The sequence below is a fragment of the Geotrypetes seraphini genome, chromosome 6, assembly GCF_902459505.1.
Source record: "Geotrypetes seraphini chromosome 6, aGeoSer1.1, whole genome shotgun sequence".
NCBI classification, from domain to species: Eukaryota; Metazoa; Chordata; class Amphibia; order Gymnophiona; family Dermophiidae; genus Geotrypetes; species Geotrypetes seraphini.
The window spans coordinates 250,051,923-250,074,244 of NC_047089.1; the positions used below are offsets into that span (position 1 = coordinate 250,051,923).

General features: G+C 52.0%; 1 protein-coding gene across 11 annotated transcripts in view; it reads right to left on the minus strand.

Moving 5' to 3' along the window:
- Positions 1–19,807, minus strand: part of CASK (calcium/calmodulin dependent serine protein kinase) — a 770,397-nt gene extending 750,590 nt beyond the window's left edge. For 3 of the 11 annotated variants that reach the window (XM_033947673.1, XM_033947672.1, XM_033947670.1), the window contains exon 1: positions 19,052–19,803. In XM_033947673.1, coding sequence (XP_033803564.1) covers positions 19,052–19,110 — 59 coding nt within the window. In that variant the 5' untranslated portion in view covers positions 19,111–19,803. Of the gene's footprint in view, positions 1–19,051 lie in introns of all 11 variants that reach the window. The other 8 variants (XM_033947669.1, XM_033947668.1, XM_033947677.1 and 5 more) reach the window with 5 other exon arrangements.
- Between the last annotated feature and the right edge of the window lie 2,515 nt (positions 19,808–22,322).

Consider the following 22,322-nt stretch of genomic DNA (forward strand, 5'->3'; position numbering starts at 1 on the left):
TCTTAGATCTCCATGAAGGATAAAAATGGATGTCCTTACGTAGTCTGCTGTTGCATTCTGTATTGTTGTTGAGTTTGGTGTGTAAATCAATGAAAATTTCAATAAAAATTTAAATATGAAAGAAAAAAAAAAAAAAAAAAAAACCTACACAAATATACTATATGCTTCTCAACATTCATTCCTACCAGAACAAAGATGACCCCTATGCAAATATAGAACCAAAAACTAAAAGTACTAAGGAAAAATTATGTTACCTGTTAATTTTCTTTCCTTTAGACCAGTGGTTCCCAAACCTGTCCTGGGGGACCCCCAGCCAGTCAGGTTTTCAAGATATCCCTAATGAATATGCATGAGAGAGATTTGCATACCTGTCACTTCCATTATATGCAGATCTCTCTCATGCATATTCATTAGGGATATCTTGAAAACCTGACTGGCTGGGTGTCCCCCAGGACAGGTTTGGGAACCACTGCTTTAGACACAGCAGATGAATCCAGAGACCAATGGGATAGCACACATCTACCAGCAGGCAGAGATAGAGAAACTGATTAACAGGTGGTCCTATTGCCTGGCACACCTCCTGCATCTTCAGTATTGCTCCTTGCCCAAGCATCTGTATTCATCAATATGCTTAACATGTAAAAAACTTATTTCCTATAACAAATTTCAAAAAGTAATAATACAGAATACAACTATCAATAATAACAGACTTCGAAAGTAGCAAAAGAAAAAACCGACAGTCAATATCCAGAAAGGGTGGGGCTCTGGATTCATCTGCTGTGTCTAAAGGAAAGAAAATTAATAGGTAAGAACATAATTTTTCCTTCCTTAGCAACAGCAGCAGATGAATCCAGAGACCAATGGGATGTAGCAAAGCAATCTGGGTGGGAAGCAAACGCCGCCTCTGCAACAACCGAAGCACTAATCGCTGCCTCCGCATGCACCCCCACATCCAACCGATAATGCTGAGATAAAGTATTCTTGGAAGACCAAGTAGTCGCATGACAAAACTCCTTCAAGGAAAAAACCTCTGGACTATGTCCAAGTAGCTGCCATTATTCTGGCTGAATGGTCATGAAGTTCTTCCACCAACCACTTCCCTGCCATCAAGTAAGCGTAAAGAATGTCCTCCTGGACCCTTCGAGCGATGGAGGCTTTGGACACTGCCAAACGTTTGTCGCATCCCTTGAAGAATACAAAGAGGTGATCTAAATCAGTGTTTTTCAACCTTTTCACACACGTGGACCGGCAGAAATAAAAGAATTATTTTGTGGACCGGCAAAACTACTAGGACTAAAATTTTAAAACCCTGTTTCCACCCATCTCCGCGAGCTCGGTCCCCGCAAATCATCTGATCCCATCCACACAAGCCTCAGTTATGATTTTATATTGAATGTATTTTATTAAAGTACTAGTCTTTAAGCCCGTTACATTAACGGGTGCTAGAATAGATGTGTCTGTCTGTGTTTCTTTATCTCTCTCTCCTTGGTCATCTACGGAGCCCCAGCACGGACAGCTTTTCAAGCAAACTTGATTGAAGTTTAAAGTTTGCTACACTGCACCACGCATGTGCATGCCTTCTTGCCCACTAGAGGGCGCATCCCCACCTCGTGGTCCTCAGTTCCATAACCAGCAAAGAAGCCATCCCCGGGGAGGAGGGCGGGTTGTGAGAATATATGCCTGCTGTCCCTGGATAACACCTGTTACGGTAAGTAACTGTGCTTTATCCCAGGACAAGCAGGCATGATATTCTCACATGTGGGTGACCTCCAAGCCAACCAAAAAAGGGCAGGTGGGAGGATGGCAATTTAGGAAAACAGGTTACGTAACACCGACTGGCCAAACCGGCCGTCGCTTCTGGACAAAGTGTCCAGACAGTAGTGGGAGGTGAACGTATGAACCGAAGACCAAGTGGCAGCTTTACATATATCCTCCACAGGAGTAGACCGGAGGAAAGCAACAGAAGCTGCCATAGCCCGGACCTTATGCCCCGTGACTCGACCATGGAGTTTGAGACCAGCCTGAGCGTAGCAAAAAGAAATACAAGCAGCTAACCAGTTGGACAAGGTGCGCTTGGATACAGGATGTCCCAACCGATTAGGATCAAAGGACAAAAACAATTGAGGAACCTTCCGATGAGACTTGGTACGTTGGAGATAAAAGGCCAAGCGTGTGAAGCGCCGCCTCACCAGGATGAGAGTGGGGCTTCGGGAAGAACACCAGAAGAACAATGGACTGATTGAGGTGGAAATCATACACAACCTTAGGTAAAAATTTAGGATGGGTGCGAAGAACCACCTTGTCATGATGAAACACAGTAAAAGGTGGATCCGCAACCAAAGCCTGCAGCTCACTAATCCGACGAGTGGATGTGAGCGCAAGCAAAAAGACCACCTTCCAAGTGAGAAACTTAAGATGAGATTTGTCGATAGGTTCAAAAGGAGGCTTCATCAGTTGAGCTAATACCACATTAAGATCCCAAACTACAGGAGGAGGTTTCAGAGGAGGATGAACATTCACGAGACCCCTCATGAAACGAGTCACCAAAGGATGAAGAGAAAGAGACCGACCCTCGATATGCCGATGGAACGCCGCAATGGCACTGAGATGCACCCGAATGGAAGTCGTCTTCAGCCCAGACTTAGACAGATGCAACAAATATTCCAGCACCGAAGACACTGGAACCGAACTCGGGTCCAGATGGTTCGAGGAGCACCAGGATGAAAATCTGGTCCACTTCTGGGAATAACAAAGCCTAGTCGAGACCTTGCGCGAGACTTCCAAAATCTCCCTCACCGACTGAGAAACAGGAACCGAAGTCAAGGGGAAAAGAACCAAGCGGTCAGATGTAAAGACTGAAGATTGGGATGTAACAGCGAACCCCGACTCTGAGACAGCAGAGAGGGAAAAACAGGCAGAAGCAGAGGTTCCCTTACACTGAGTTGAAGGAGCAGGGAGAACCAGTGCTGTCTGGGCCAACGAGGCGCAATGAGAATCATAGTGGCCCTGGTCGATTTGAGATGTACCAGCGTTCTCAAGATCAGAGGAAAAGGAGGGAATGCATAAAGGAACCTCCCCTCCCAGTCGAGAAGGAAGGCATCGGCCTCGAGACGGTCCCAGGAGTACATCCGAGAACAATAGAGGGGCAGTTTGTGAGTCTCCGGGGAGGCAAACAGATCCACCTGAGGAATCCCCCAGCGGTCGAAGACCTCGCGTAGAACCCGGGAGTTCAGCGACCACTCGTGCGGCTGGAGAAGACGACTGAGTTTGTCTGCCAGACAGTTCCTCTCTCCCTGAATGTAAACCGCACGCAGGAATATGTTCAGGGAGACCGCCCATTCCCAAAGGCGCAGGGCTTCCCGGCACAGAGACCAAGAGCCCGTTCCGCCCTGTTTGTTTACATAATACATTGCCATCTGGTTGTCCGTCCGCACGAGGACTACCTGATCGCGTAGCAAGTGGCAGAACGCTCGAGCCGCCAGAAAGATGGCCTGAAGCTCCAACACATTGATGTGACAAAGACGGTCCTCTGCCGACCATAGACCCTGAGTCCGCAGACCGTCGAGATGAGCCCCCCACGCGTACTCCGAGGAGTCCGTGGTCAGGACCTTGCGATGCGGAGGAACAAGAAAGAGCAAACCCCCGGAAAGATTGGAAGAGTTGGTCCACCAACGGAGCGAGCGTCTCAAAGAAGGAGTCACCGTTATTGGACGAGATACTGGGTCGCGATCCTGACGCCACTGCGAGGCCAAGGTCCACTGAGGAAGCCTCAGATGCAAGTGGGCGAACGGAGTAACGTGGACCGTCGATGCCATGTGGCCCAGAAGAACCATCATGCGCTGAGCCGATACTACAGGCATCAGCGAGACCTGACGACTCAATCGAAGTAGGGCCTCCAACCGAGGAGGGGGGAGGAACGAACGAAGGCGAACCGTATCCAGCACGGCTCCAATAAACTGAAGGGATTGAGTCGGGCACAAATGAGACTTGGGAAAGTTCACTTCGAACCCCAGACGTTGAAGGAAGATGATAGTCTGTTGGGTCGCTGAGATAACCCCCTCCCTGGTCGACGCTTTGATCAGTCAATCGTCCAGGTAGGGAAAGACCTGTAGCCCCCGAGATCTCAGGGCTGCAGCGACCACCACCATACACTTCGTGAAGACTCGAGGGGACGAAGCCAGTCCGAAGGGGAGGACCCGGTATTGAAGGTGCAACTCCCCCACTTGAAACCGTAAGAATTTGCGGAAGGCGGGATGCACCGGAACATGAGTATATGCTTCCTTTAAGTCTAGGGAGCACATCCAATCCCCTTCCTCCAAAAGAGGATACAACACTGGAAGCGACAACATACGGAACTTCTCCCAGACTAGGAACTTGTTGAGCTTCCGGAGGTCCAAAATGGGGCGTAAGTCCCCTGTCTTCTTTGGGACCAAAAAGTAACGGGAGTAAAAACCCCGCCCCCGCTGGTCGGGGGGTACAGGTTCCACCGCCCGAAGGCTCAACAAGGCCCTTGCTTCCGCGAGAAGAAGGGGAAGTTGGGTTTGGCTGAATGGGTAAGCAGCCGGCGGATGTTCCGGCGGCGTGATCAAGAAATTGAGCGAGTAGCCCTCGGAGATAATCCGGAGCACCCAAGCATCTGATGTGATCCCGGTCCAGGCCGCAGAAAAGGCTCGGAGTCGATCCCCTATAGGAAGGGGGTTCGGCGAGAGCACGGAGGGGGCCCGCCCCCATCCGCACATCCCGTCAAAAGGACGGCGCCGGCTTGGGCGTCCCCTGCGCCTGAGGTTTTTGTCGGCCTCCCCTACCCTGCTGCGGTGGGCGGCGGGGCGGAGGCCTAGAGAAGGCAGGCATTGACTTCTGGGGGTATCGCCACGGGGGAGGCCGAAAGGGCTTCTGCAGCGGGGCCCGAGGTTTAGGACGGACCAAGGAGGCAAGAGAGCACTCCTGTTCCGACAGACGTTTGGTCGCCGTCTCCAGGGACTCATCAAATAATTCAGAGCCAACACAGGGTAGGTTGGCCAGACGTTCCTGCAAGTTCGGGTCCATGTCCAGGGTACGTAGCCAAGCCAGCCGGCGCATCGCCACGGCAAAGGCGGATACCCTGGAGGCCAGTTCAAATGCGTCATAGACAGCGTGAAACAGGTATAGACGCAGCTGAGATAAGTTGGACATGAACGTGGCAAAACCCTCCTTGTGGGAATCCGGCATAACCCCTTGATAACGGGGCAAGTCTTTGACCATGCCTCGAAGATAAGAGGAGAATGTAAAGGCATAATTAAGGACCCTGGTAGCCATCAATGAGTTGGAATAGAGGTGACGACCAAACTTGTCCAGGGTCCGCCCCTCCTGTCCGGGCGGGACCGCCGCCGAAACCTTAGCGGGCTGCGACTTTTTCAGCGCCGACTCCACCAGCAACGACTGGTGAGACAGTTGTGCCTTATCGAAGCCCTTCCACGGTATGGTCCGGTATTTGGACTCCATCTTAGAAGGCACCGCTGTGACTGTAAGAGGGGAGTCTAAATTTCTCAGGAAGGTCTGGTGGAGGACCTTATTAAGAGGCAGATGAGGAGTTTCTCTCGGGGGAGTGGGCAGGTCTTGTTCCTCCAAAAACTCCTTCGTGTACTGAGACCCCGCAAGCAAGTCCAGGTCCAAGGCCCGCGCCATATCCTGCACAAATTTTGAAAAGGAAGAGGGCCTCGCTGGCGGGGAAGGAATACGCGAGGTCCGAGCCGCCAAGAAAGAGGGGGAGGCCTCGCGGGAATAGCGAGGCTCCCTACCAGACTCCGATCCCCAGGAGGCCGTGCCGAGGGACCTCGAAGGGGTCGGGGACCGCCTATGCCCCGAGGAGCCCTTGGGGGAAGTCCCCGGGGTATGAGGAACCGAGGTCCTTCCCCTGCGCCTCAGCAAGGAGTCTCCCGAACCCCTTCCCCCCGGGGTGCGGAAGAGCCTCGGATTGTCGAGGCGGAGCTCCGAGACACGCAATGTCTCATCCCCGGTCGGCGAGGAGCAACCGCGTCTCCGAGGGGAAGCGCGAGAACGCTTAGGTTTCCTCGGCCGACGCCTCGTCCGAGGCTGACTCGAGGGCGAAGAGCCCCTGGAGGACCTCGAGGAAGAGGACGTGGAAGAGATCCTCCGAACCCGACGCACCTTGTCCCGAGGCCTGACACTCCTCTCAGGCTGGTCAACCGAGGTCGAGGTCGGGGTCGAGGACGGCCGACCCCCAGGGGCCAAAGCCGAAGGCACCGAGACCGAGGCCGCCGACGCCGGGGCAGTCAAGGCCGGAGCAGTCGAGGCCGAAGCCTGCTGCAGGTGCGCGAGGGCCCCGGACAGCTCCGAGGCAATCAGCGCTCGGAGCAAGTCCTGGAAGACCGGAACCCCCATCATGTCAGGCAGATCCGGGGCCGAGGAGTGCTCCCTGGAGGGCGACCTCGGTCTCGAGTATTCCCTCGGGGCACTGGGCTTTGCAACTCGGGGCGGGGCAGAGGACGACCTACCCGCAGTCGAGGAGCCCGAGGATGGCTTCTTCGCTGACCCTGGAGTCGAGGAAGGAAGAGAGGACTTACCTGAAGCAGGCTTGGTCGAGGCAGCAGGCTTGGAGGAAGTCGAGGGTCGAGGCAAGGTCGGGGGACCGGAGGCCGAGGTCGAGGCCGGGGCCGAAGCCGAGGCCGACGTCGAGGCCTTCCCCGCCGCGGGGTCCGCAGAGAAGAGCTCCGCCATCCGGGCACGGCGTCGGCGGAGAGCTCTAGACTGAAAAGTTGAGCACCTATCACAGGAGTCGGTAGGATGCTCAGGACCCAAACACACCAAAGCACCACCGGTGAGGATCGGTAATTGAGAGCAACCGATCGCACCGGGTGCACTTTTTAAAGCCCGTCAAAGGACGGGACATGGACACAAAACCCGGCCGGGAACGAACGAGGTCCCGCGGCCGCGGCTACCGGGAGCCCCCGGAGCCGAACCAAAAAGCACAGTTACTTACCGTAACAGGTGTTATCCAGGGACAGCAGGCATATATTCTCACATGTGGGTGACGTCATCTACGGAGCCCCGGCGCGGACAGCTTTTCAAGCAAACTTGATTGAAGTTTCAAGTTTGCACACTGCACCACGCATGTGCGTGCCTTCTCGCCCACTAGAGGGCGCATCCCACCTCGTGGTCCTCAGTTCCATAACTAGCAAGGAAGCCATCCCCGGGGAGGCGGGCGGGTTGTGAGAATATATGCCTGCTGTCCCTGGATAACACCTGTTACGGTAAGTAACTGTGCTTTATCCCAGGACAAGCAGGCATGATATTCTCACATGTGGGTGACCTCCAAGCTAACCAAAAAAGGGCAGGTGGGAGGATGGCAATTTAGGAAAACAGATTTTGCAAAACTGACTGGCCAAACCGGCCGTCACTCCTGGATAAAGTGTCCAGACAGTAATGAGAGGTGAATGTATGAACCGAAGACCAAGTGGCAGCCTTACATATGTCCTCCATCGGAGTGGATCGGAGGAAAGCTATCGAAGCTGCCATCGCTCGGACCTTGTGCCCCGTGACTCGACCCGGGGGAGGAAGGCCAGCCTGAGCGTAGCAAAAGGAAATGCAAGCGGCCAACCAGTTAGACAGAGTGCGCTTGGAAACTGGATGCCCTAATCGATTGGGATCGAAGGACAAAAACAATTGAGGAGCCTTCCGATGAGGCCTGGTGCGTTGAAGATAAAATGCCAACGCCCTCTTACAGTCAAGCGTGTGAAGCGCCGTCTCGCCAGGATGGGAGTGGGGCTTCGGGAAGAACACAGGAAGGACAATGGACTGATTGAGGTGGAAGTCAGAAACAACTTTAGGTAAAAACTTAGGATGGGTGCGGAGAACCACCTTGTCGTGATGAAAGACCGTGAAAGGGGGGTCCGCAACCAAGGCTTGCAACTCGCCGATCCACCTGGCGGAGGTGAGGGCAATTAGAAACACCGCCTTCCAAGTCAGAAATTTCAAGAGGGACTTGTTGAGTGGCTCAAACGGGGGTTTCATCAGTTGAGCCAGAACTACATTCAAATTCCACACGACAGACGGAGGCTTAAGAGGGGGACAAACCCTGAGTAACCCTTTCATGAAGCGTGTCACCAAGGGATGGAGTGACAGAGGGCGTCCCTCCAGAGGTTGGTGGAAAGCAGAAATCGCACTGAGATGAACCCGCACCGAAGTGGTTTTCAAGCCGGAGCGCGACAAATGAAACAAATATTCTAAAACCGAGGATACCGGGACTGATACCGGATCCAGGTGAAAAGACGAGCACCAGGTGGAAAACCTGGTCCATTTCTGCGCATAGCAAAGCCTCGTCGAGATCTTGCGGGAGGCTTCCAACACCTCCTTCACCGATTGAGACAGGTCCGGAGGAGTCAGGGAACAAGAAACCAGGCTGTCAGGTGCAATGACTGCAGATTGGGATGTAACATGGATCCTTGACTCTGAGACAGCAGAGAAGGAGAGACAGGCAGGGGAAGAGGCTCTCTGGCACTGAGCTGGAGCAGCAGGGAGAACCAGTGCTGACGCGGCCACCGAGGTGCTATGAGAATCATCGTGGCCGTGGACGATTTTAGGTGTACCAACGTTCGCATGATCAGAGGGAACGGAGGGAATGCATACAGGAACCTCCCTTCCCAGTCGAGTAGGAAGGCATCCGCTTCCAGACGGTCCTGCGAGTACATCCGAGAACAATATAGTGGTAGTTTGTGTGTCTCCGGAGAGGCAAACAGATCCACCTGTGGCGTTCCCCAGCGAGCGAAGACCTCGCGTAGAACTGCTGAGTGTAGAGTCCACTCGTGCGGTTGCAGAAGTCGACTCAGTTTGTCCGCCAGGCAATTCCGTTCTCCTTGGATGTAGACCGCCCGGAGGAAGATGTTCCGGGAGGCCGCCCACTCCCAGAGGCGAAGAGCTTCGGAGCAGAGGGGCCATGACCCTGTTCCTCCCTGCTTGTTCACATAATACATTGCCACCTGATTGTCCGTGCGGACGAGGACCACCTGGTCCTGCAATATGTGAACGAAGGCTCGAAGTGCTAGGAAGATGGCTCGCAGCTCTAGCACGTTGATATGACACTGACGGTCTTCTGACGACCACAGGCCCTGCGTGCGAAGACCGTCGAGATGGGCTCCCCACGCGTACTCCGAGGAGTCCGTGGTCAGGACCTTGCGAAAAGGCGGAGTGCGAAACAATAGCCCCATGGACAGATTTGAAGAGTCTGTCCACCAACGCAGCGATTTCCGCAAGGGCGGAGTTACCGAAATGAGGCGAGACACCGGGTCGCACTCCTGGCGCCACTGGGACGCGAGGGTCCACTGAGGGATCCTCAGGTGTAGCCTCGCAAACGGCGTGACATGTACCGTCGAGGCCATATGGCCCAGCAGCATCATCATGCGCTTGGCCGACACCCTCGATAGTTGGGAGACCTGGCGGCTCATCCGTACCAAGGTTTCCACCCGCTGGGTCGGCAGGTAGGAGCGTAGGCGCACCGTGTCCAGCACCGCACCTATGAATTGAAGAGACTGCGACGGTCTCAACTGAGACTTTGGAAAGTTTATCTCGAACCCGAGAGTTTGCAGGAAGGCAATAGACTGTCGGGTCGCTGAGATAACCCCCTCCCTGGTCGGGGCTTTGATGAGCCAATCGTCCAGGTAAGGGAACACATGGAGTCCACGTGACCTGAGGGCTGCTGCAACCACCACCATGCACTTCGTGAATACTCGTGGGGACGCGGCCAGGCCGAAGGGCAGTACCCTGTACTGGAGGTGGAGGTCCCCCACCTGGAATCGTAAGAATCTTCGACAGGCGGGGTGCACCGGAACATGGGTGTATGCTTCCTTCAGGTCGAGGGAGCACATCCAGTCCCCTTCCCCCAAGAGGGGGTACAAAACCGGGAGAGATAGCATTCGAAACTTCTCCCGGGCCAGGAATTTGTTGAGCTTCCTGAGGTCCAGTATGGGGCGCAGGTCCCCGGTCTTTTTTGGGACCAAAAAGTAGCGGGAGTAAAACCCCGTACCCCACTGGTCCTTGGGGACCGGCTCGACCGCCCGAAGCTTCAAGAGGGCTTTGGCTTCGGTTATAAGGGTCGGTAGCTGCGAACGGTTGCAGGGGACTAAACTTGGGGGACTGTCCGGCGGCGAGGACACAAAGTTGAGCGAGTAGCCCTCGGAGACGATCCGGAGCACCCAAGCGTCTGAGGTAATCCCGGTCCATGCCTCCCGGAAGAACCGAAGACGGCCCCCGATAGGAAGGGGTTCCTGAGAAAGTGCGGAGGGGAACCCGCCCCGTCCGCTCAGCCCGTCAAAAGGAAGGCGCTGGCTTAGAAGGGCCCTGCGCCGGGGCTTGGGGTTGTCCCCCTCTGCCTCGCTGAGACGGACGTCTCGGAGGCGGTCTCGAGAAAGCCGGGGTCGACTTCTGAGGGTATCGGCGCGGCGGAGGCCGAAAGGGTTTCTGCGGCGGGGGCCTAGGTTTGGGGCGGACCAGGGATGCTAGAGAGCGCTCCTGTTCCGACAAGCGCTTGGTCGCCGCATCCAATGACTCGTCGAATAACTCGGACCCCACACAAGGCAAGTCTGCCAGGCGTTCCTGCAGGTTTGGGTCCATGTCGAGGGTGCGAAGCCAGGCCAAGCGGCGCATGGCCACCGCGAGGGCCGACACCCTCGAAACCAGCTCAAAGGCGTCGTACACTGCATGGAATAGGTACAACCGCAATTGAGACAGGTTGGACATAAACTTGTCGAATCCTGCTCTTTGGGAGTCCGGTAACGAGTTTCGATATTGAGGAAGGTCCTTCACCATCCCACGCAAAAAGGAGGAGAAGGTGAAGGCGTAATTTAGAACCCTGGTGGCCATCAGGGAATTTGAATAGAGGCGACGGCCAAACTTGTCCAGGGTCCGCCCCTCCCTGCCTGGTGGAACCGCCGCAGAAACCCGTGAGGGCTGTGATTTTTTAAGAGCAGACTCCACCAGAAGAGACTGGTGTGAGAGCTGCGCCTTATCGAACCCTTTAGGGGGAATCGTCCTATACTTCGATTCCATTTTTGAAGGCACAGACGTGACTGTAAGAGGGTTTGACAAGTTCTTCAGCCAGGTTTGCAGAAGGACACTGTTGAGAGGGAGTCTAGGCACCTCCTTAGGAAGAATGGGGAGGTCCTGTTCCTCCAAAAATTCTTTGGAATACCGAGAGCCTACCATCAGGTCAATCCCCAGGGCTTGGGCCATGTCCTGAACGAAGGATGAAAATGAGGACGGCCTAGCCTGGGGAGAGGGGGTTCTCGACCGCCCCACCGAGGAGAGGGGGGAGGCCTCATGGGAATAATGAGGATCCCTAACCGATCCCGAATCCCAGGATCCCCTCTCGAGGGCCCTCGAGGGGGAAGGGGAAGTTATCCTCCTCGCAGAACCCTTGGGTGAGGACCCCGGGGTTCGTGGGACACTCTCCCGTTTCCTCGGCGAGGCGGCCCGGGAAGACTTCCCATGGGGTGAGCGGAGGAGCCTCGGGTTGTCGAGGCGCAACTCCGACACCTGCAACGCCTCGCCCCCGAACGACGAGGAACGGTCGCGCCGAGGCGAGCCTCGGGGCCGCTTAGACTTCCTCGATCGACGCCCCGTCCGAGGTCGCGTCGAGGGCGAGGCGTGTCTGGAAGACCCGGAGGAAGAGGAGGAAAGACGGCGCACTCTGCGCAACTTTTCTTTGGGCCTTACACTCCGCTCAGGGGGTTCCCCCGAGGTCGAGGTCCGGGGCGGGGCCGAGACTGAGGTGAACGGGGTCCCAGTACCCGAGACCGAGGTCGCCGAGGCCGGGGCTCCCGAGGGAGCCGAGGCCGGGGCCTCCGAGACCGAAGGCGTCCAGGCCGAGGTCGAGGCCGCCGGAACCGCAGCACGCTGCAACACTTCCAGGGCTCCCGACAGCTCCGATGAGATCAGTGCTCGGAGGAGATCCTGGAAGGCCGGAATCCCCACGAAGGTGGGGAGTTCCGAGTCCGGGGCACACTCCCTGGAGGGCGACCTCGGTCTCGAGTATTCCCTCGGGGTGTGCGGAGTCGAGGTCCGATGCGGGGCCGGGGTCGACCCACCCGCCTTGGCCTGACTCGAGGATGGCTTCTTTGCTGAAGGGGATGGAACAGAGGACTTACCCGAAGCTTGCTTCACTGACGACGCCTTCGAGGAAGAGGGCCGAGGCGAGGCCGAGGCCCCCGAGGACGCCGAGGCCGAGGTCAAGGCCGGGGCCGAAGCCGAGGCCGACGTCGAGGCCTTAGGCGGCGCGTCGACGGCGAACAATTCGGCCATTCTTGCCTTACGGCGACGGGGGGCCCTGTTTTGGAAGGTAGCACAGCGATCACACGAGTCTGTCGGATGTTCGGGCCCAAGACAGACAATGCACCACCGGTGAGGGTCAGTGATGGAAAGCAACCTCTCACACCGGCTGCACTTTTTGAATCCCGTAACAGGACGGGACATCCACGAAGAAAAAGAAGAAGGCCGGGAACGTACCGACGTCCCGCGGCCACGGCTTCCGGGAGCCCCCGGAACCCGACGAAAAACGAAAGACTTTTTTTTTTTTTTTTTTTTTGAAAAGAAACGAAAGGAAAACAGTACCGCGAACTAATTCGAAGGGAAAAACAAACTAAACGCGGCAGCTAGAAGGCAAAAACACTGGAGCTCAGATCCACAGGGCTTTCTTGCTCCGCGGAAAAATTTGAACTGAGGACCACGAGGTGGGATGCGCCCTCTAGTGGGCGAGAAGGCACGCACATGCGTGGTGCAGTGTGCAAACTTGAAACTTCAATCAAGTTTGCTTGAAAAGCTGTCCGCGCCGGGGCTCCGTAGATGACGTCACCCACATGTGAGAATATCATGCCTGCTTGTCCTGGGATAATACTGTTTTTTGTGGGGGGGTTTTCGACAAAAACTAAAAGAAAAGAAAGAAAGAAAAGCAAATCAAGCACAGCGACCGTGAAATAACGCACAGCCGCGGTGTCAGAAGGCTAAATTCGAAGAGCACAATTTCCACAGGGCTTCTGGCTCCGTGGAAAAAACTGAACCGAGGACCACGAGGTGGGGATGCGCCCTCTAGTGGGCAAGAAGGCATGCACATGCGTGGTGCAGTGTAGCAAACTTGAAACTTCAATCAAGTTTGCTTGAAAAGCTGTCCGCGCTGGGGCTCCGTAGATGACGTCACCCACATGTGAGAATATCATGCCTGCTTGTCCTGGGATAATGGCTTTTAACATATCCTCGAACATGGGCATCGAGACAAAGGGATCAGATCTTGAAGATGCAGCAGTGCGCTCCAAGGAGGGCGACCTCGAGGTTGAGTATTCCCGATGCTTGCTTAGCTGGAGGTCTCGACGATGCTGGCAGGACCGTAGGCATGGCATGGGATGCCTGAGACTCTGGAGGCTTCTTAGGAATGGTACCTGAAGGAGAGACAGGAGTCTTTCCCGTCGAGGTCTTCAGAGGAGGCGCCGCCGAGAAGAGAACCTCAAGGCCGAAGGAGTCGAGGTCTCGGTGGAGGCAGAGGCTGGAGTCGAGGTCGAGGACTTAGAGGTCAAGGCCGTCCCCGAAGCCGAGGTCTTGTCAGTTGGCTGGTCCATCGTGCCAAAAAGTTGGAGGAGCTTGGCACGGCGCCGATGAAGTGCCCGAGGTTGGAGGGTAGCACAGCGCTAACAAGCGTCGGGAAAAGGTTCAGGACCCAGGCAAACAACACTTACACTATTTTCTCCCACATGCATGGAAGTTAAAGGAAGCAAGCACAATTTGATCAATTTTGGTCACATCTGCTAACTGATCACCAGTGGAACTACCAAAAATGTGCAAATATTTTTGCTGTATACTTGTATTTGTTTTAACAACTTTTGAAAAATAAAAAAATAGCAAAGTGTAAAATACATAATAAACCTCTCTACAAGACACAGTAGTACAATACCATACTTACAAAGAGTAATAGAAATTACAGTAAAATATACTAAAATAAATTTTAAAATAAAACACTTAAAAATTTAATAAATTAGCAATCCTCCATCCATAGAACACAAGCATAAGTTATCAGTGCAAAGTAGAGATGTATGTGGTGATGTCTTCTGGTACCCATCCCACTCATCCCTAGTCATTTCTTTTCCATCCCCATTATTATTGGTACCATCCTCGCACCAATCCCATCCCCAACCTGCATTTAACAAGTCTCTCTCTCCTCTACCCCTAGGTCCAACTCTTCCTATTTCCTTCCTTCCTGGCCCTGCCCTGGTTCTTTTAATTCCCTCCAATCCACTAACATGATCCTGTATTGCCTCCCTCCCGCTCCTGGACCAAATGTGGCTGCTCTTCCTCAGACCTCTGTCCCCTTCTGGACCCATTGTGGCTGCTCTGCCACCCTCCCACCACCCTTTAAAGTCATTCTGTGGCCCAGCAGCAGTCATATAGAAAGGATGTCTGCAGCCTGACCCTTCTAAAACGAAGTCATGTCAGAAGGGGCAGGCCAGGTAAGGAGGAAAGTCCCAGTGCAAGCCACAGGCAACCTTTCCATATGGCTGCTGCTGCTGGCCTGCAGAGCCGAAGACTAACTTTAAAGGTTTTTATTTTCTTTCTTTCTTTTTTTTTTTATTTATATACCATATACAACAAGGAGGTTTATAAAGTATGAACATAAAAACTTAGGAATAAACAAAGTAAAATCTTAAAAACCCTGGATATTTCACAAAAATATTGTTAACAAAATTGCATTTTCAGTATTTTTTTTTTTTTAAATCTCAACTGGTCAGAACACAGTCATAACTGTCCCACCAATGCGTTCCATACCTTAATACCTGCAAAAGCAGCTCTGGTTTTAGCATATCTACCTCATATTATCGGTTCCAACAACTTTTGATTTTCAGACCTCAAAGTTCTAGGCAGGTAGCGTTAGGTCAGGGAGGTGGGACGTGATGCCGGATTAGGTGGACATGGAGGGTCCAAGGTTGAAGTGCGTATGGGGCCATAATTTAATCCCAACTCCTCTTGTTCCCTTTCCATCCACCCTTTCTCATCCCTGTGGTAAAGATTTTTTTGTTTTCATCCTCAAGCACACCTCTAGTGCAAAAGGCCCTCTTCACATCAACAAACTGGAATACGATTATTGGCCTGTTACTAGTTAAGATTACAGTCAGTCCTTTCTTTGTCTATGAACTAAGAGCAAGAACAATATTTATTCATTCATTCAATTTTCTATACTGTTCACCTAAGGGAGCTCAGACCGGCTTGTATGAATTTATTCAGGTACTCAAGTATTTTTCCCTGTCTGTCCTGGCAGGCTCACAGCCTATCTAATGTACCTGGAACTGGGGTCTCCAAAGTCCCTCCTCGAGGGCCGAATCCAGTCAGGTTTTCGGGATTTCCCCAATGAATTTGCATTGAAAGCAGTACATGCTCATAGATCTCATGCATATTCATTGGGGAAATACCAAAAACCTGACTGGATTCGGCCCTCGAGGGACTTTGGAGACCCCTGACCTGGAGCAATGGAGGGATTTAAAAAGCAACAGTCTGATAATGCAGCCGTTTTAATACCATATTTAAAAACCCAAGATATTCTTTAAAAATCTCACAGGCAAATGAGATTGGCAGGCAGCAGCTAAGATTCGCTAAATTTGCATGTGCCCATCGCTGGTGATAGAATGGGTACATGCGCAGAAAAAGCGATCAACACCATAAAAACAAACACACAACAGTGGGAGAGATGCCCACTCTCCCGCTGCCCTAAAATCCCAGCAATACCCCCATGCAGCAGGAGAAATGCCCACTCTCTCCTGCTGCCCACTCTCTCCTGCTGCCGCAACCCAACCCGACCGATCTTTGGATGCACCGAGAAGGGGAATTCCCATTTTAGATGATACAGCAACAGCTGGGAGGAGGGTGTTCACGTCCCTCCAGCTCAGTGGTCTCAAACTCAAACCCTTTGCAGGGCCACATTTTGGATATGTAGGTACTTGGAGGGCCGCAAAAAAATAGTTAATGTCTTATTAGAGAAATTACAATTTTGCATGAGGTAAAACTCTTTATAGTTTATAAATCTTTCCTTTTGGCTAAGTCTTAATAATAATAATATAATTTATAGCTAAAGAGACATATGATCAAGAAACTGTTTTATTTTACTTTTGTGATTATGATAAACATACCGAGGGCCTCAAAATAGTACTTGGCGGGCCGCATGTGGCCCCCGGGCCGCAAGTTTGAGACCATTGCTCCAGCTCATCTGTTGAGGTAAGGGGTAGGGGGCGGCTGAGACGGGGGAGGGGTCACAGTGGGTAGTTTAGTGCAGCAATGGGCATCTCTCCTGCTGCGGGGTGGCAGTCGGGTCATGGGAAAAGTTTAGTTAGTGCAGCAGGAGAGAGTGAGCATCTCTCCTGCTGCAGGGGAGGTTGCGGCCAGGATTTTAGGGAAGTGGCGTTGTGGTACAGAGGAGAAAATGGGCATCTCTCCCGTGCATCACAACACAGGGCTTTCTAGCAGTTTCTGACACTGACCGGCACCCCTGGACCAGTCGCTCTTTTGTCACCAAAAGCCAACACCACTTTTTGAAAATGGCTCAGCATTTTTTAAGAATCCACCAGAAGTTTGTTTAAGAGCCTATTTGCATGTCAGTATCAAAGATTGCTAGAAACCTTGCTAAAAAGGAGATAATCCCTTTTGATAATCCACCGTTAAACTGCGTACAGGCTAAACTGCCAGAAAATAGTTTAGCGATGGAGTTAAAGTTTTGAGAATCTTGCTCTAAGTGACTTGCCCAGGGTCACAAAGGTGCTGAGGCTGTAGCTTTAACCACTGGGCCACGTTCTCCCCCCCAATACAACATAGCGAACAGATGTCCTACCATTCAACCCTGCAAAACTATTTGGACCTTAAGAAATGTTTAAAAAAACAGTTCTTGTAAAGTAATGCTGATTATAAAACTCAAGTACTCACTGGATATAGAGGATGTTATATGGGGGGTGGGGTATATAATTATGATATAATATAGAGTATCAAGAAATCACTATTTTCTCCTTATTTACACCCCCACACCTTTTTTTTTTTTTTTTTTACAAAACAGTAGTGTGGTTTTTAGCACCGGCCACGGCAGTAACATCTTCGACGCTCACAGAATTCCTATGAGCATCTGAGCTGTTACCTCTGCAGCTGGTGCTAAAACACGCACTATGGTTTTATAAAAGGGGGGGGGTTATTTTATATCCAAAGTTATTGGGAATTATAGTTAATGTGCTAATCTTTTGCAAAAATATCTTCAAGTGATCTGCAGCAGGGCCCATAGGAATAAAATGTGTCCTGTGGCAGATAACATGTACAATAAAACAATAGGCTTATACGATTTTGTAAATATTTTCTTAATAATCAAACAAAAAACGTTTTGAAAATAACACTCAGGTATTTATTCTGTTCCACAGCAAGAATCATTTATTTAATAATGTTCAATGATGATTTGTGTCTCCAGAAAGGCCAGCAGAAGAAAACCTAAGTAACAGCAATCAGCTGAGGCAGCAGGTATAATAATATTTTGTTTCCATATAAATTGAAATACAGTACTTCAAATCTGGTAATCACAGCTTCTGCATTAGATGCTCCATTTTAAATACAGTAATTTGGTCAAGGTACAATGAGATGACTAAACTGTATTTCAATATGCTAAAAATAAAATCTACATGGGAAGAACTGGCACTATCACAAGTAAATCCACATTTCCAGTGATTAACTGTGTTAAGAAATAACACACTGGCCACAAGAAGGGGGGGGAAGAAAAAAAAAAGTTTGTCGGCTTTCACATAGTATAGCACCTTATCCTCTTCCCACGGCCGGGTACACACAAGATGTTCACTAGCGATTTGCTCAGCTCCCTCCTTCACCCAGGAAGCGAGCAAACTTGGACACATTTCTGTTCCTACCTATTTCATGCAGGTTAACAGCAGCCACCGCGGAAGTCCCCACAGGACAGGCAAAGTTGAGGAAAAGCGTCCAGCTCAGCACCGGCCGTCCTGGTTTATCCCAGGCTTCCGTGCAGTCAAATTATGCACCTTCTCCAGCTGCTCCCCGACAGGTACAGCTGCTTTTTATTTGTCACATTTTCAAAATCTAAAACAAGCCCAATAACCACAACTAGCTGCAATAAGATTACAACGCTGAAACCATTAGAGGAGGAGAAGAGTAATCTTAGATCCTAGCACATGGAGAAATGTGTTTGAAATAGGTTTCAGAAGCAAAGAAAACAAATGTTTTAACAGCACTCAAAACGGGTCACATTTCACACAATCCGTAGGTACTAATATTGCGCAAAAGCTAAAACCCGATTAACATCTGACATGTCCTAGTGCTCCGAGCAAGATAAAGCCCAAAATGCAGCGCAGCAGAATGGCCAATTGCAACCTGCGTTTCGGGGGGGGGGGGGGCGACAAAAAAGCGCATCTTCTCTTCCATTAGCGCACACCTGAGCCGCCTACGACGAAAGCAATGAACCAGAGCTCCAGACCTCCTCCTCCCGCCTGTCTTTTCGCATGTTAATTACACACCAGTGAGAGAGAGAGAGAGAAAAAGGCTGTCATTTTTCTCGCCGTCTACTGACCCGTAACAGACAGCTACGCCTCGTTAACGACTAACCCCCCCCCCCCCACTTGGGATTCTGATGCGAGCCGAGCTCGGCCCTCCTTCTCCCGCAGCATCATCGGTGCAGCCGGGGATTCGCGGGATCGCTGGGACCCGAGCGAGCAAAGACGACGCGTCCGTTTTGCTCGTTTTAGCCCAACAGGTCACCTCAAACGTGCTTAAAACGTCCCGTGTCATTTGAGCAAGCCACACCGGAGGGGGGGAGGGGAGGGTTTGGTTGGGAAGAGACAGAGAGCGAGCGCGCCCTTCATCCCTGCAGACACGCGAGGCGTCCGGCCGCCCGCGCGCCAGACCTGCAGAGAGGCTCAGGTGGGTCGCGTGCGGGCAGGGGCGGCGCGCGGAGGCAGAGCGGGCGACCCCCCCCCCCCCCCTCCCTTCCCCCCTCGCCAGGCGCGAGCCCCGCACCCCTTCGCCAACTTACTTTCCAATCACCTCGCACAGCTCGTACACATCCTCGAAGAGCACGTCGTCGTCGGCCATGGTCCAGCCGAGGAAGGGAGCCGGTGGGCGAGCAAAGGGTTAAATCCGTGTCTTGTCAGCGGCGTTCTGTTCTCCTCAGCGAAAAGGCGCCCGCTGGAAAGCGCCCTCCTCGGGCTTTCTGGGCCGCCGCCGGGCCTCCTCCTCCTCCCCCCTCACGCCCCCCTCCGGCTCGGGGTCCCAGGGAGGCTCCGGCGGGGAGGGGGACAGAGGGACCCTCCTGTCGCTCGTTAGCGGGGCGGCAGCCGGGGAGGAGACGGCATGGAGGCGGAGGAGGGAATACCACAAAAAAAGGGAGCCCTCCGCGGTCCAATCAGGACACAAATACCCGAAAGCGCGTTGGGGGAGGGGGCAGAGGCGGCGGCGGCCGCTCTCTCCGGGCTCCTCTTCCCCGCCCTGGCCGGGGGAGCGTGGAGTGGCAGGGACAGTGCGCCAGCCCGCGCCGTGCGCGTGCGCCACGCAACAACCCTCCCCACGCTCGCTCCTGCGGGGCGCGCACGCGCGACGCTGGAAGAGACCGTGGCCCCCCGCGCGCGCACTCCCCCTCAGCGGGGGGAAAGTACAGTACAATGCCCGGCGCGAGGAAAGGGACAGGTGAGGTGGCTCTGCGGGCCAGTGAGCGCAGGCAGTTTACGCGCCCGCTCGAGTTAGCCAATCAACGTCTTCGGCGGCTCCACAGAAGCGATGCTGGCCCTGCCCCACAAGCGAGATTAGAGCCGAGGCAGATGCGCGTAGGGCGTGCCCTTGCTGTGACGTCATCGCGCAGAGGGCGTTGCTCTGGCATCCCGACGATTCGCTCCCTACGTGGCTCTTTGTGTTTTGGAGCGCGTAGAGGATCTGGGAATAGCGTGACCTGTTTCCTCCATGGAAACCTATAGAATCCTGGACTAGGGCCGAAAGCTTTGTCTTGTCCCTGCCCAATTTCATTCCTACCGCAGTTCATGTGGGCTTTTCCCCGTCATTTCTTTGTAGCTGCGAATCCTGTGCCAGCTTTGAGGGTGGTTGACCATCCTCAATATTTTTGAAGTTCAAGACCAATCAAATCACTCAACACAGTGGTTCCCAACCCTGTCCTGGAGGACCCCCAGGCCAGTCAGGTTTTTAGGATAGCCCTAATGAATATGCATGGAGCAGATTTGCATGCCTGCCACCTCCATTATATGCAGATCTCTCTCGTGCATATTCATTAGAGCTTTCCTGAAAACCCGACTGGCCTGGGGGTCCTCTAGGACAGGGTTGAGAACCACTGCTCTAACACACCTGCAAAACAGAATTCAGTACAACTTGTACAGTTTAGGAACCCTAAAGTGAACATAGCTGGGGTGGACTCGCCTTTGGAACAAAAGGACAGTGCCCAAGGGCCCACAGTAATAGGGGGCCCAGTTTCCTATAGCTTCCAAATAATTTAATCACATTTGATAGAGACGGGCCTATGGCATTACTGCCTAAGGCTCAGAACACTCGGAAAGATTCTCAGAACTTTGTGGTAAAAAAAACGAGACGCTGTCACAGGTGTTATTGTAACGATTTCAAAAAGGCGAGTCATTCTCAAATGAAGTTGGAGAGTAGTAGAGGCTCGCTAAATTTACGAGATGAGTCGCCGGTGATAGTGATCGACATATGCACAGAATACACCATGTGCACATGTGCTGGGAAAAGCAACAGGCAAAAAAACAAAAGGAATTGACCCCAAGATATCCATAGAGAAGAAAATCCAGAGAAAACCAAAAAACTCTGTGGAGTGACGATGTTCCTAAATGGACTTTATTTGAAAGAGTCAAAGTTCCAAAAGTACACCAAAATCATCCACATAAAATAATTTCATCCACATAAAAATAAATTCATCCACATAAAAATAGGTTATCCACATAAAATCCTTAAAGGACCTAGTCCTCTAGGGATACAGGACCCAACACGGTCCACCACACAATTGTTTCCCACGTATTCACCTTTATAGGATCCCCAGGGACCCCTGAAGAAGACTTTGTGTCGAAACACGGACCTTGTTGGGTCCTGTATCCCTAGCGGACTAGGTCCTTTAAGGCTTTTATGTGGATAACCTATTTTTATGTGGATGATTTTGGTGTACCTTTAGAGCTTTGACTCTGGGAAAAGCAACGCCTAAACATACATATCATGTGTGTGCCAGAGCTATTGGATGAAGGGAAAGGGAGGGGAGATGCAACATTGGCTTTCAACAAGCATGCATAAGACATGCCTTTTCTCCCCCCAAAACTACTATAATTCATGTAAATCTTGTAATTTGTTTTTAATGTCAAATTTTATCATGAACCACAGCTAGAAACACATAAGAAATGCCTATAATACACGTGCTCAAGAAGCATGCTTTTGTCCACCCCCCCCAAAAAAAAAATAAAAATAAATATATAATTTATGGGACTCATGTAAATTTTTTTTCTTTTCATGAGCCACAGTCAAAACATACGCCAGAGATGCGCTTTTCACAGTGCTGGCACCCACGAACCAGTTGCTGATTTTTGGTCACCAAAAACCAATGAAGGCCATCTGTCAACTGCATTCGTGGTAACCTGGCCATCTGCAAAACTGGCCTCAAGTGGGAATTTCAGTGTTTTGGGCCAGAGCATTGGAACCTCTGCAATCCACACACCTATCCCACTGCACTTTCTATGGGATTTCTTCTCCACTGTGCACACTCGCTTTTAACTTCAGTTTCACCAAGGTTCTACATCGTCAATGAACTACAAGAGGAATCTACTCTTTGCTTATAAAAGTGTAGAGCCTTTTCAGTTGGGATCACCTCTTCTGCTGCTGCATAACACCGCAGCTCCTTTGCCTGTCTTCTACAGGATGCTCTCTGAGGTTCCTCACTTGGACTCATATCTCACGATGACTTTCCTTGAGCCTGAATTCTCTACTACCTTACTCTTCAGAACTCCATCTGACCTATCTCCTGGCTCCGCATCTTTGACTTTGATATCAGTCTCCACGATCACCTAGTGCCTTTTCCCTACTCAGGTGAAGTACTACTTTTTGGTGACAATGTGGAGGAGACTGCGCACAGCTTATTCGTCATCAGCAGAGCATGTGTGGTCTTCGTCATAAAGCGTATGGGGACAGACTTGAAGATCTCAATCTGTATACTTTGGAGGAAAGGCGGTAGAGGGGAGATATGATAGAGACATTTAAATACCTACATGGTGTAAATGTGCATGAGTTGAATCGCTTTCATTTGA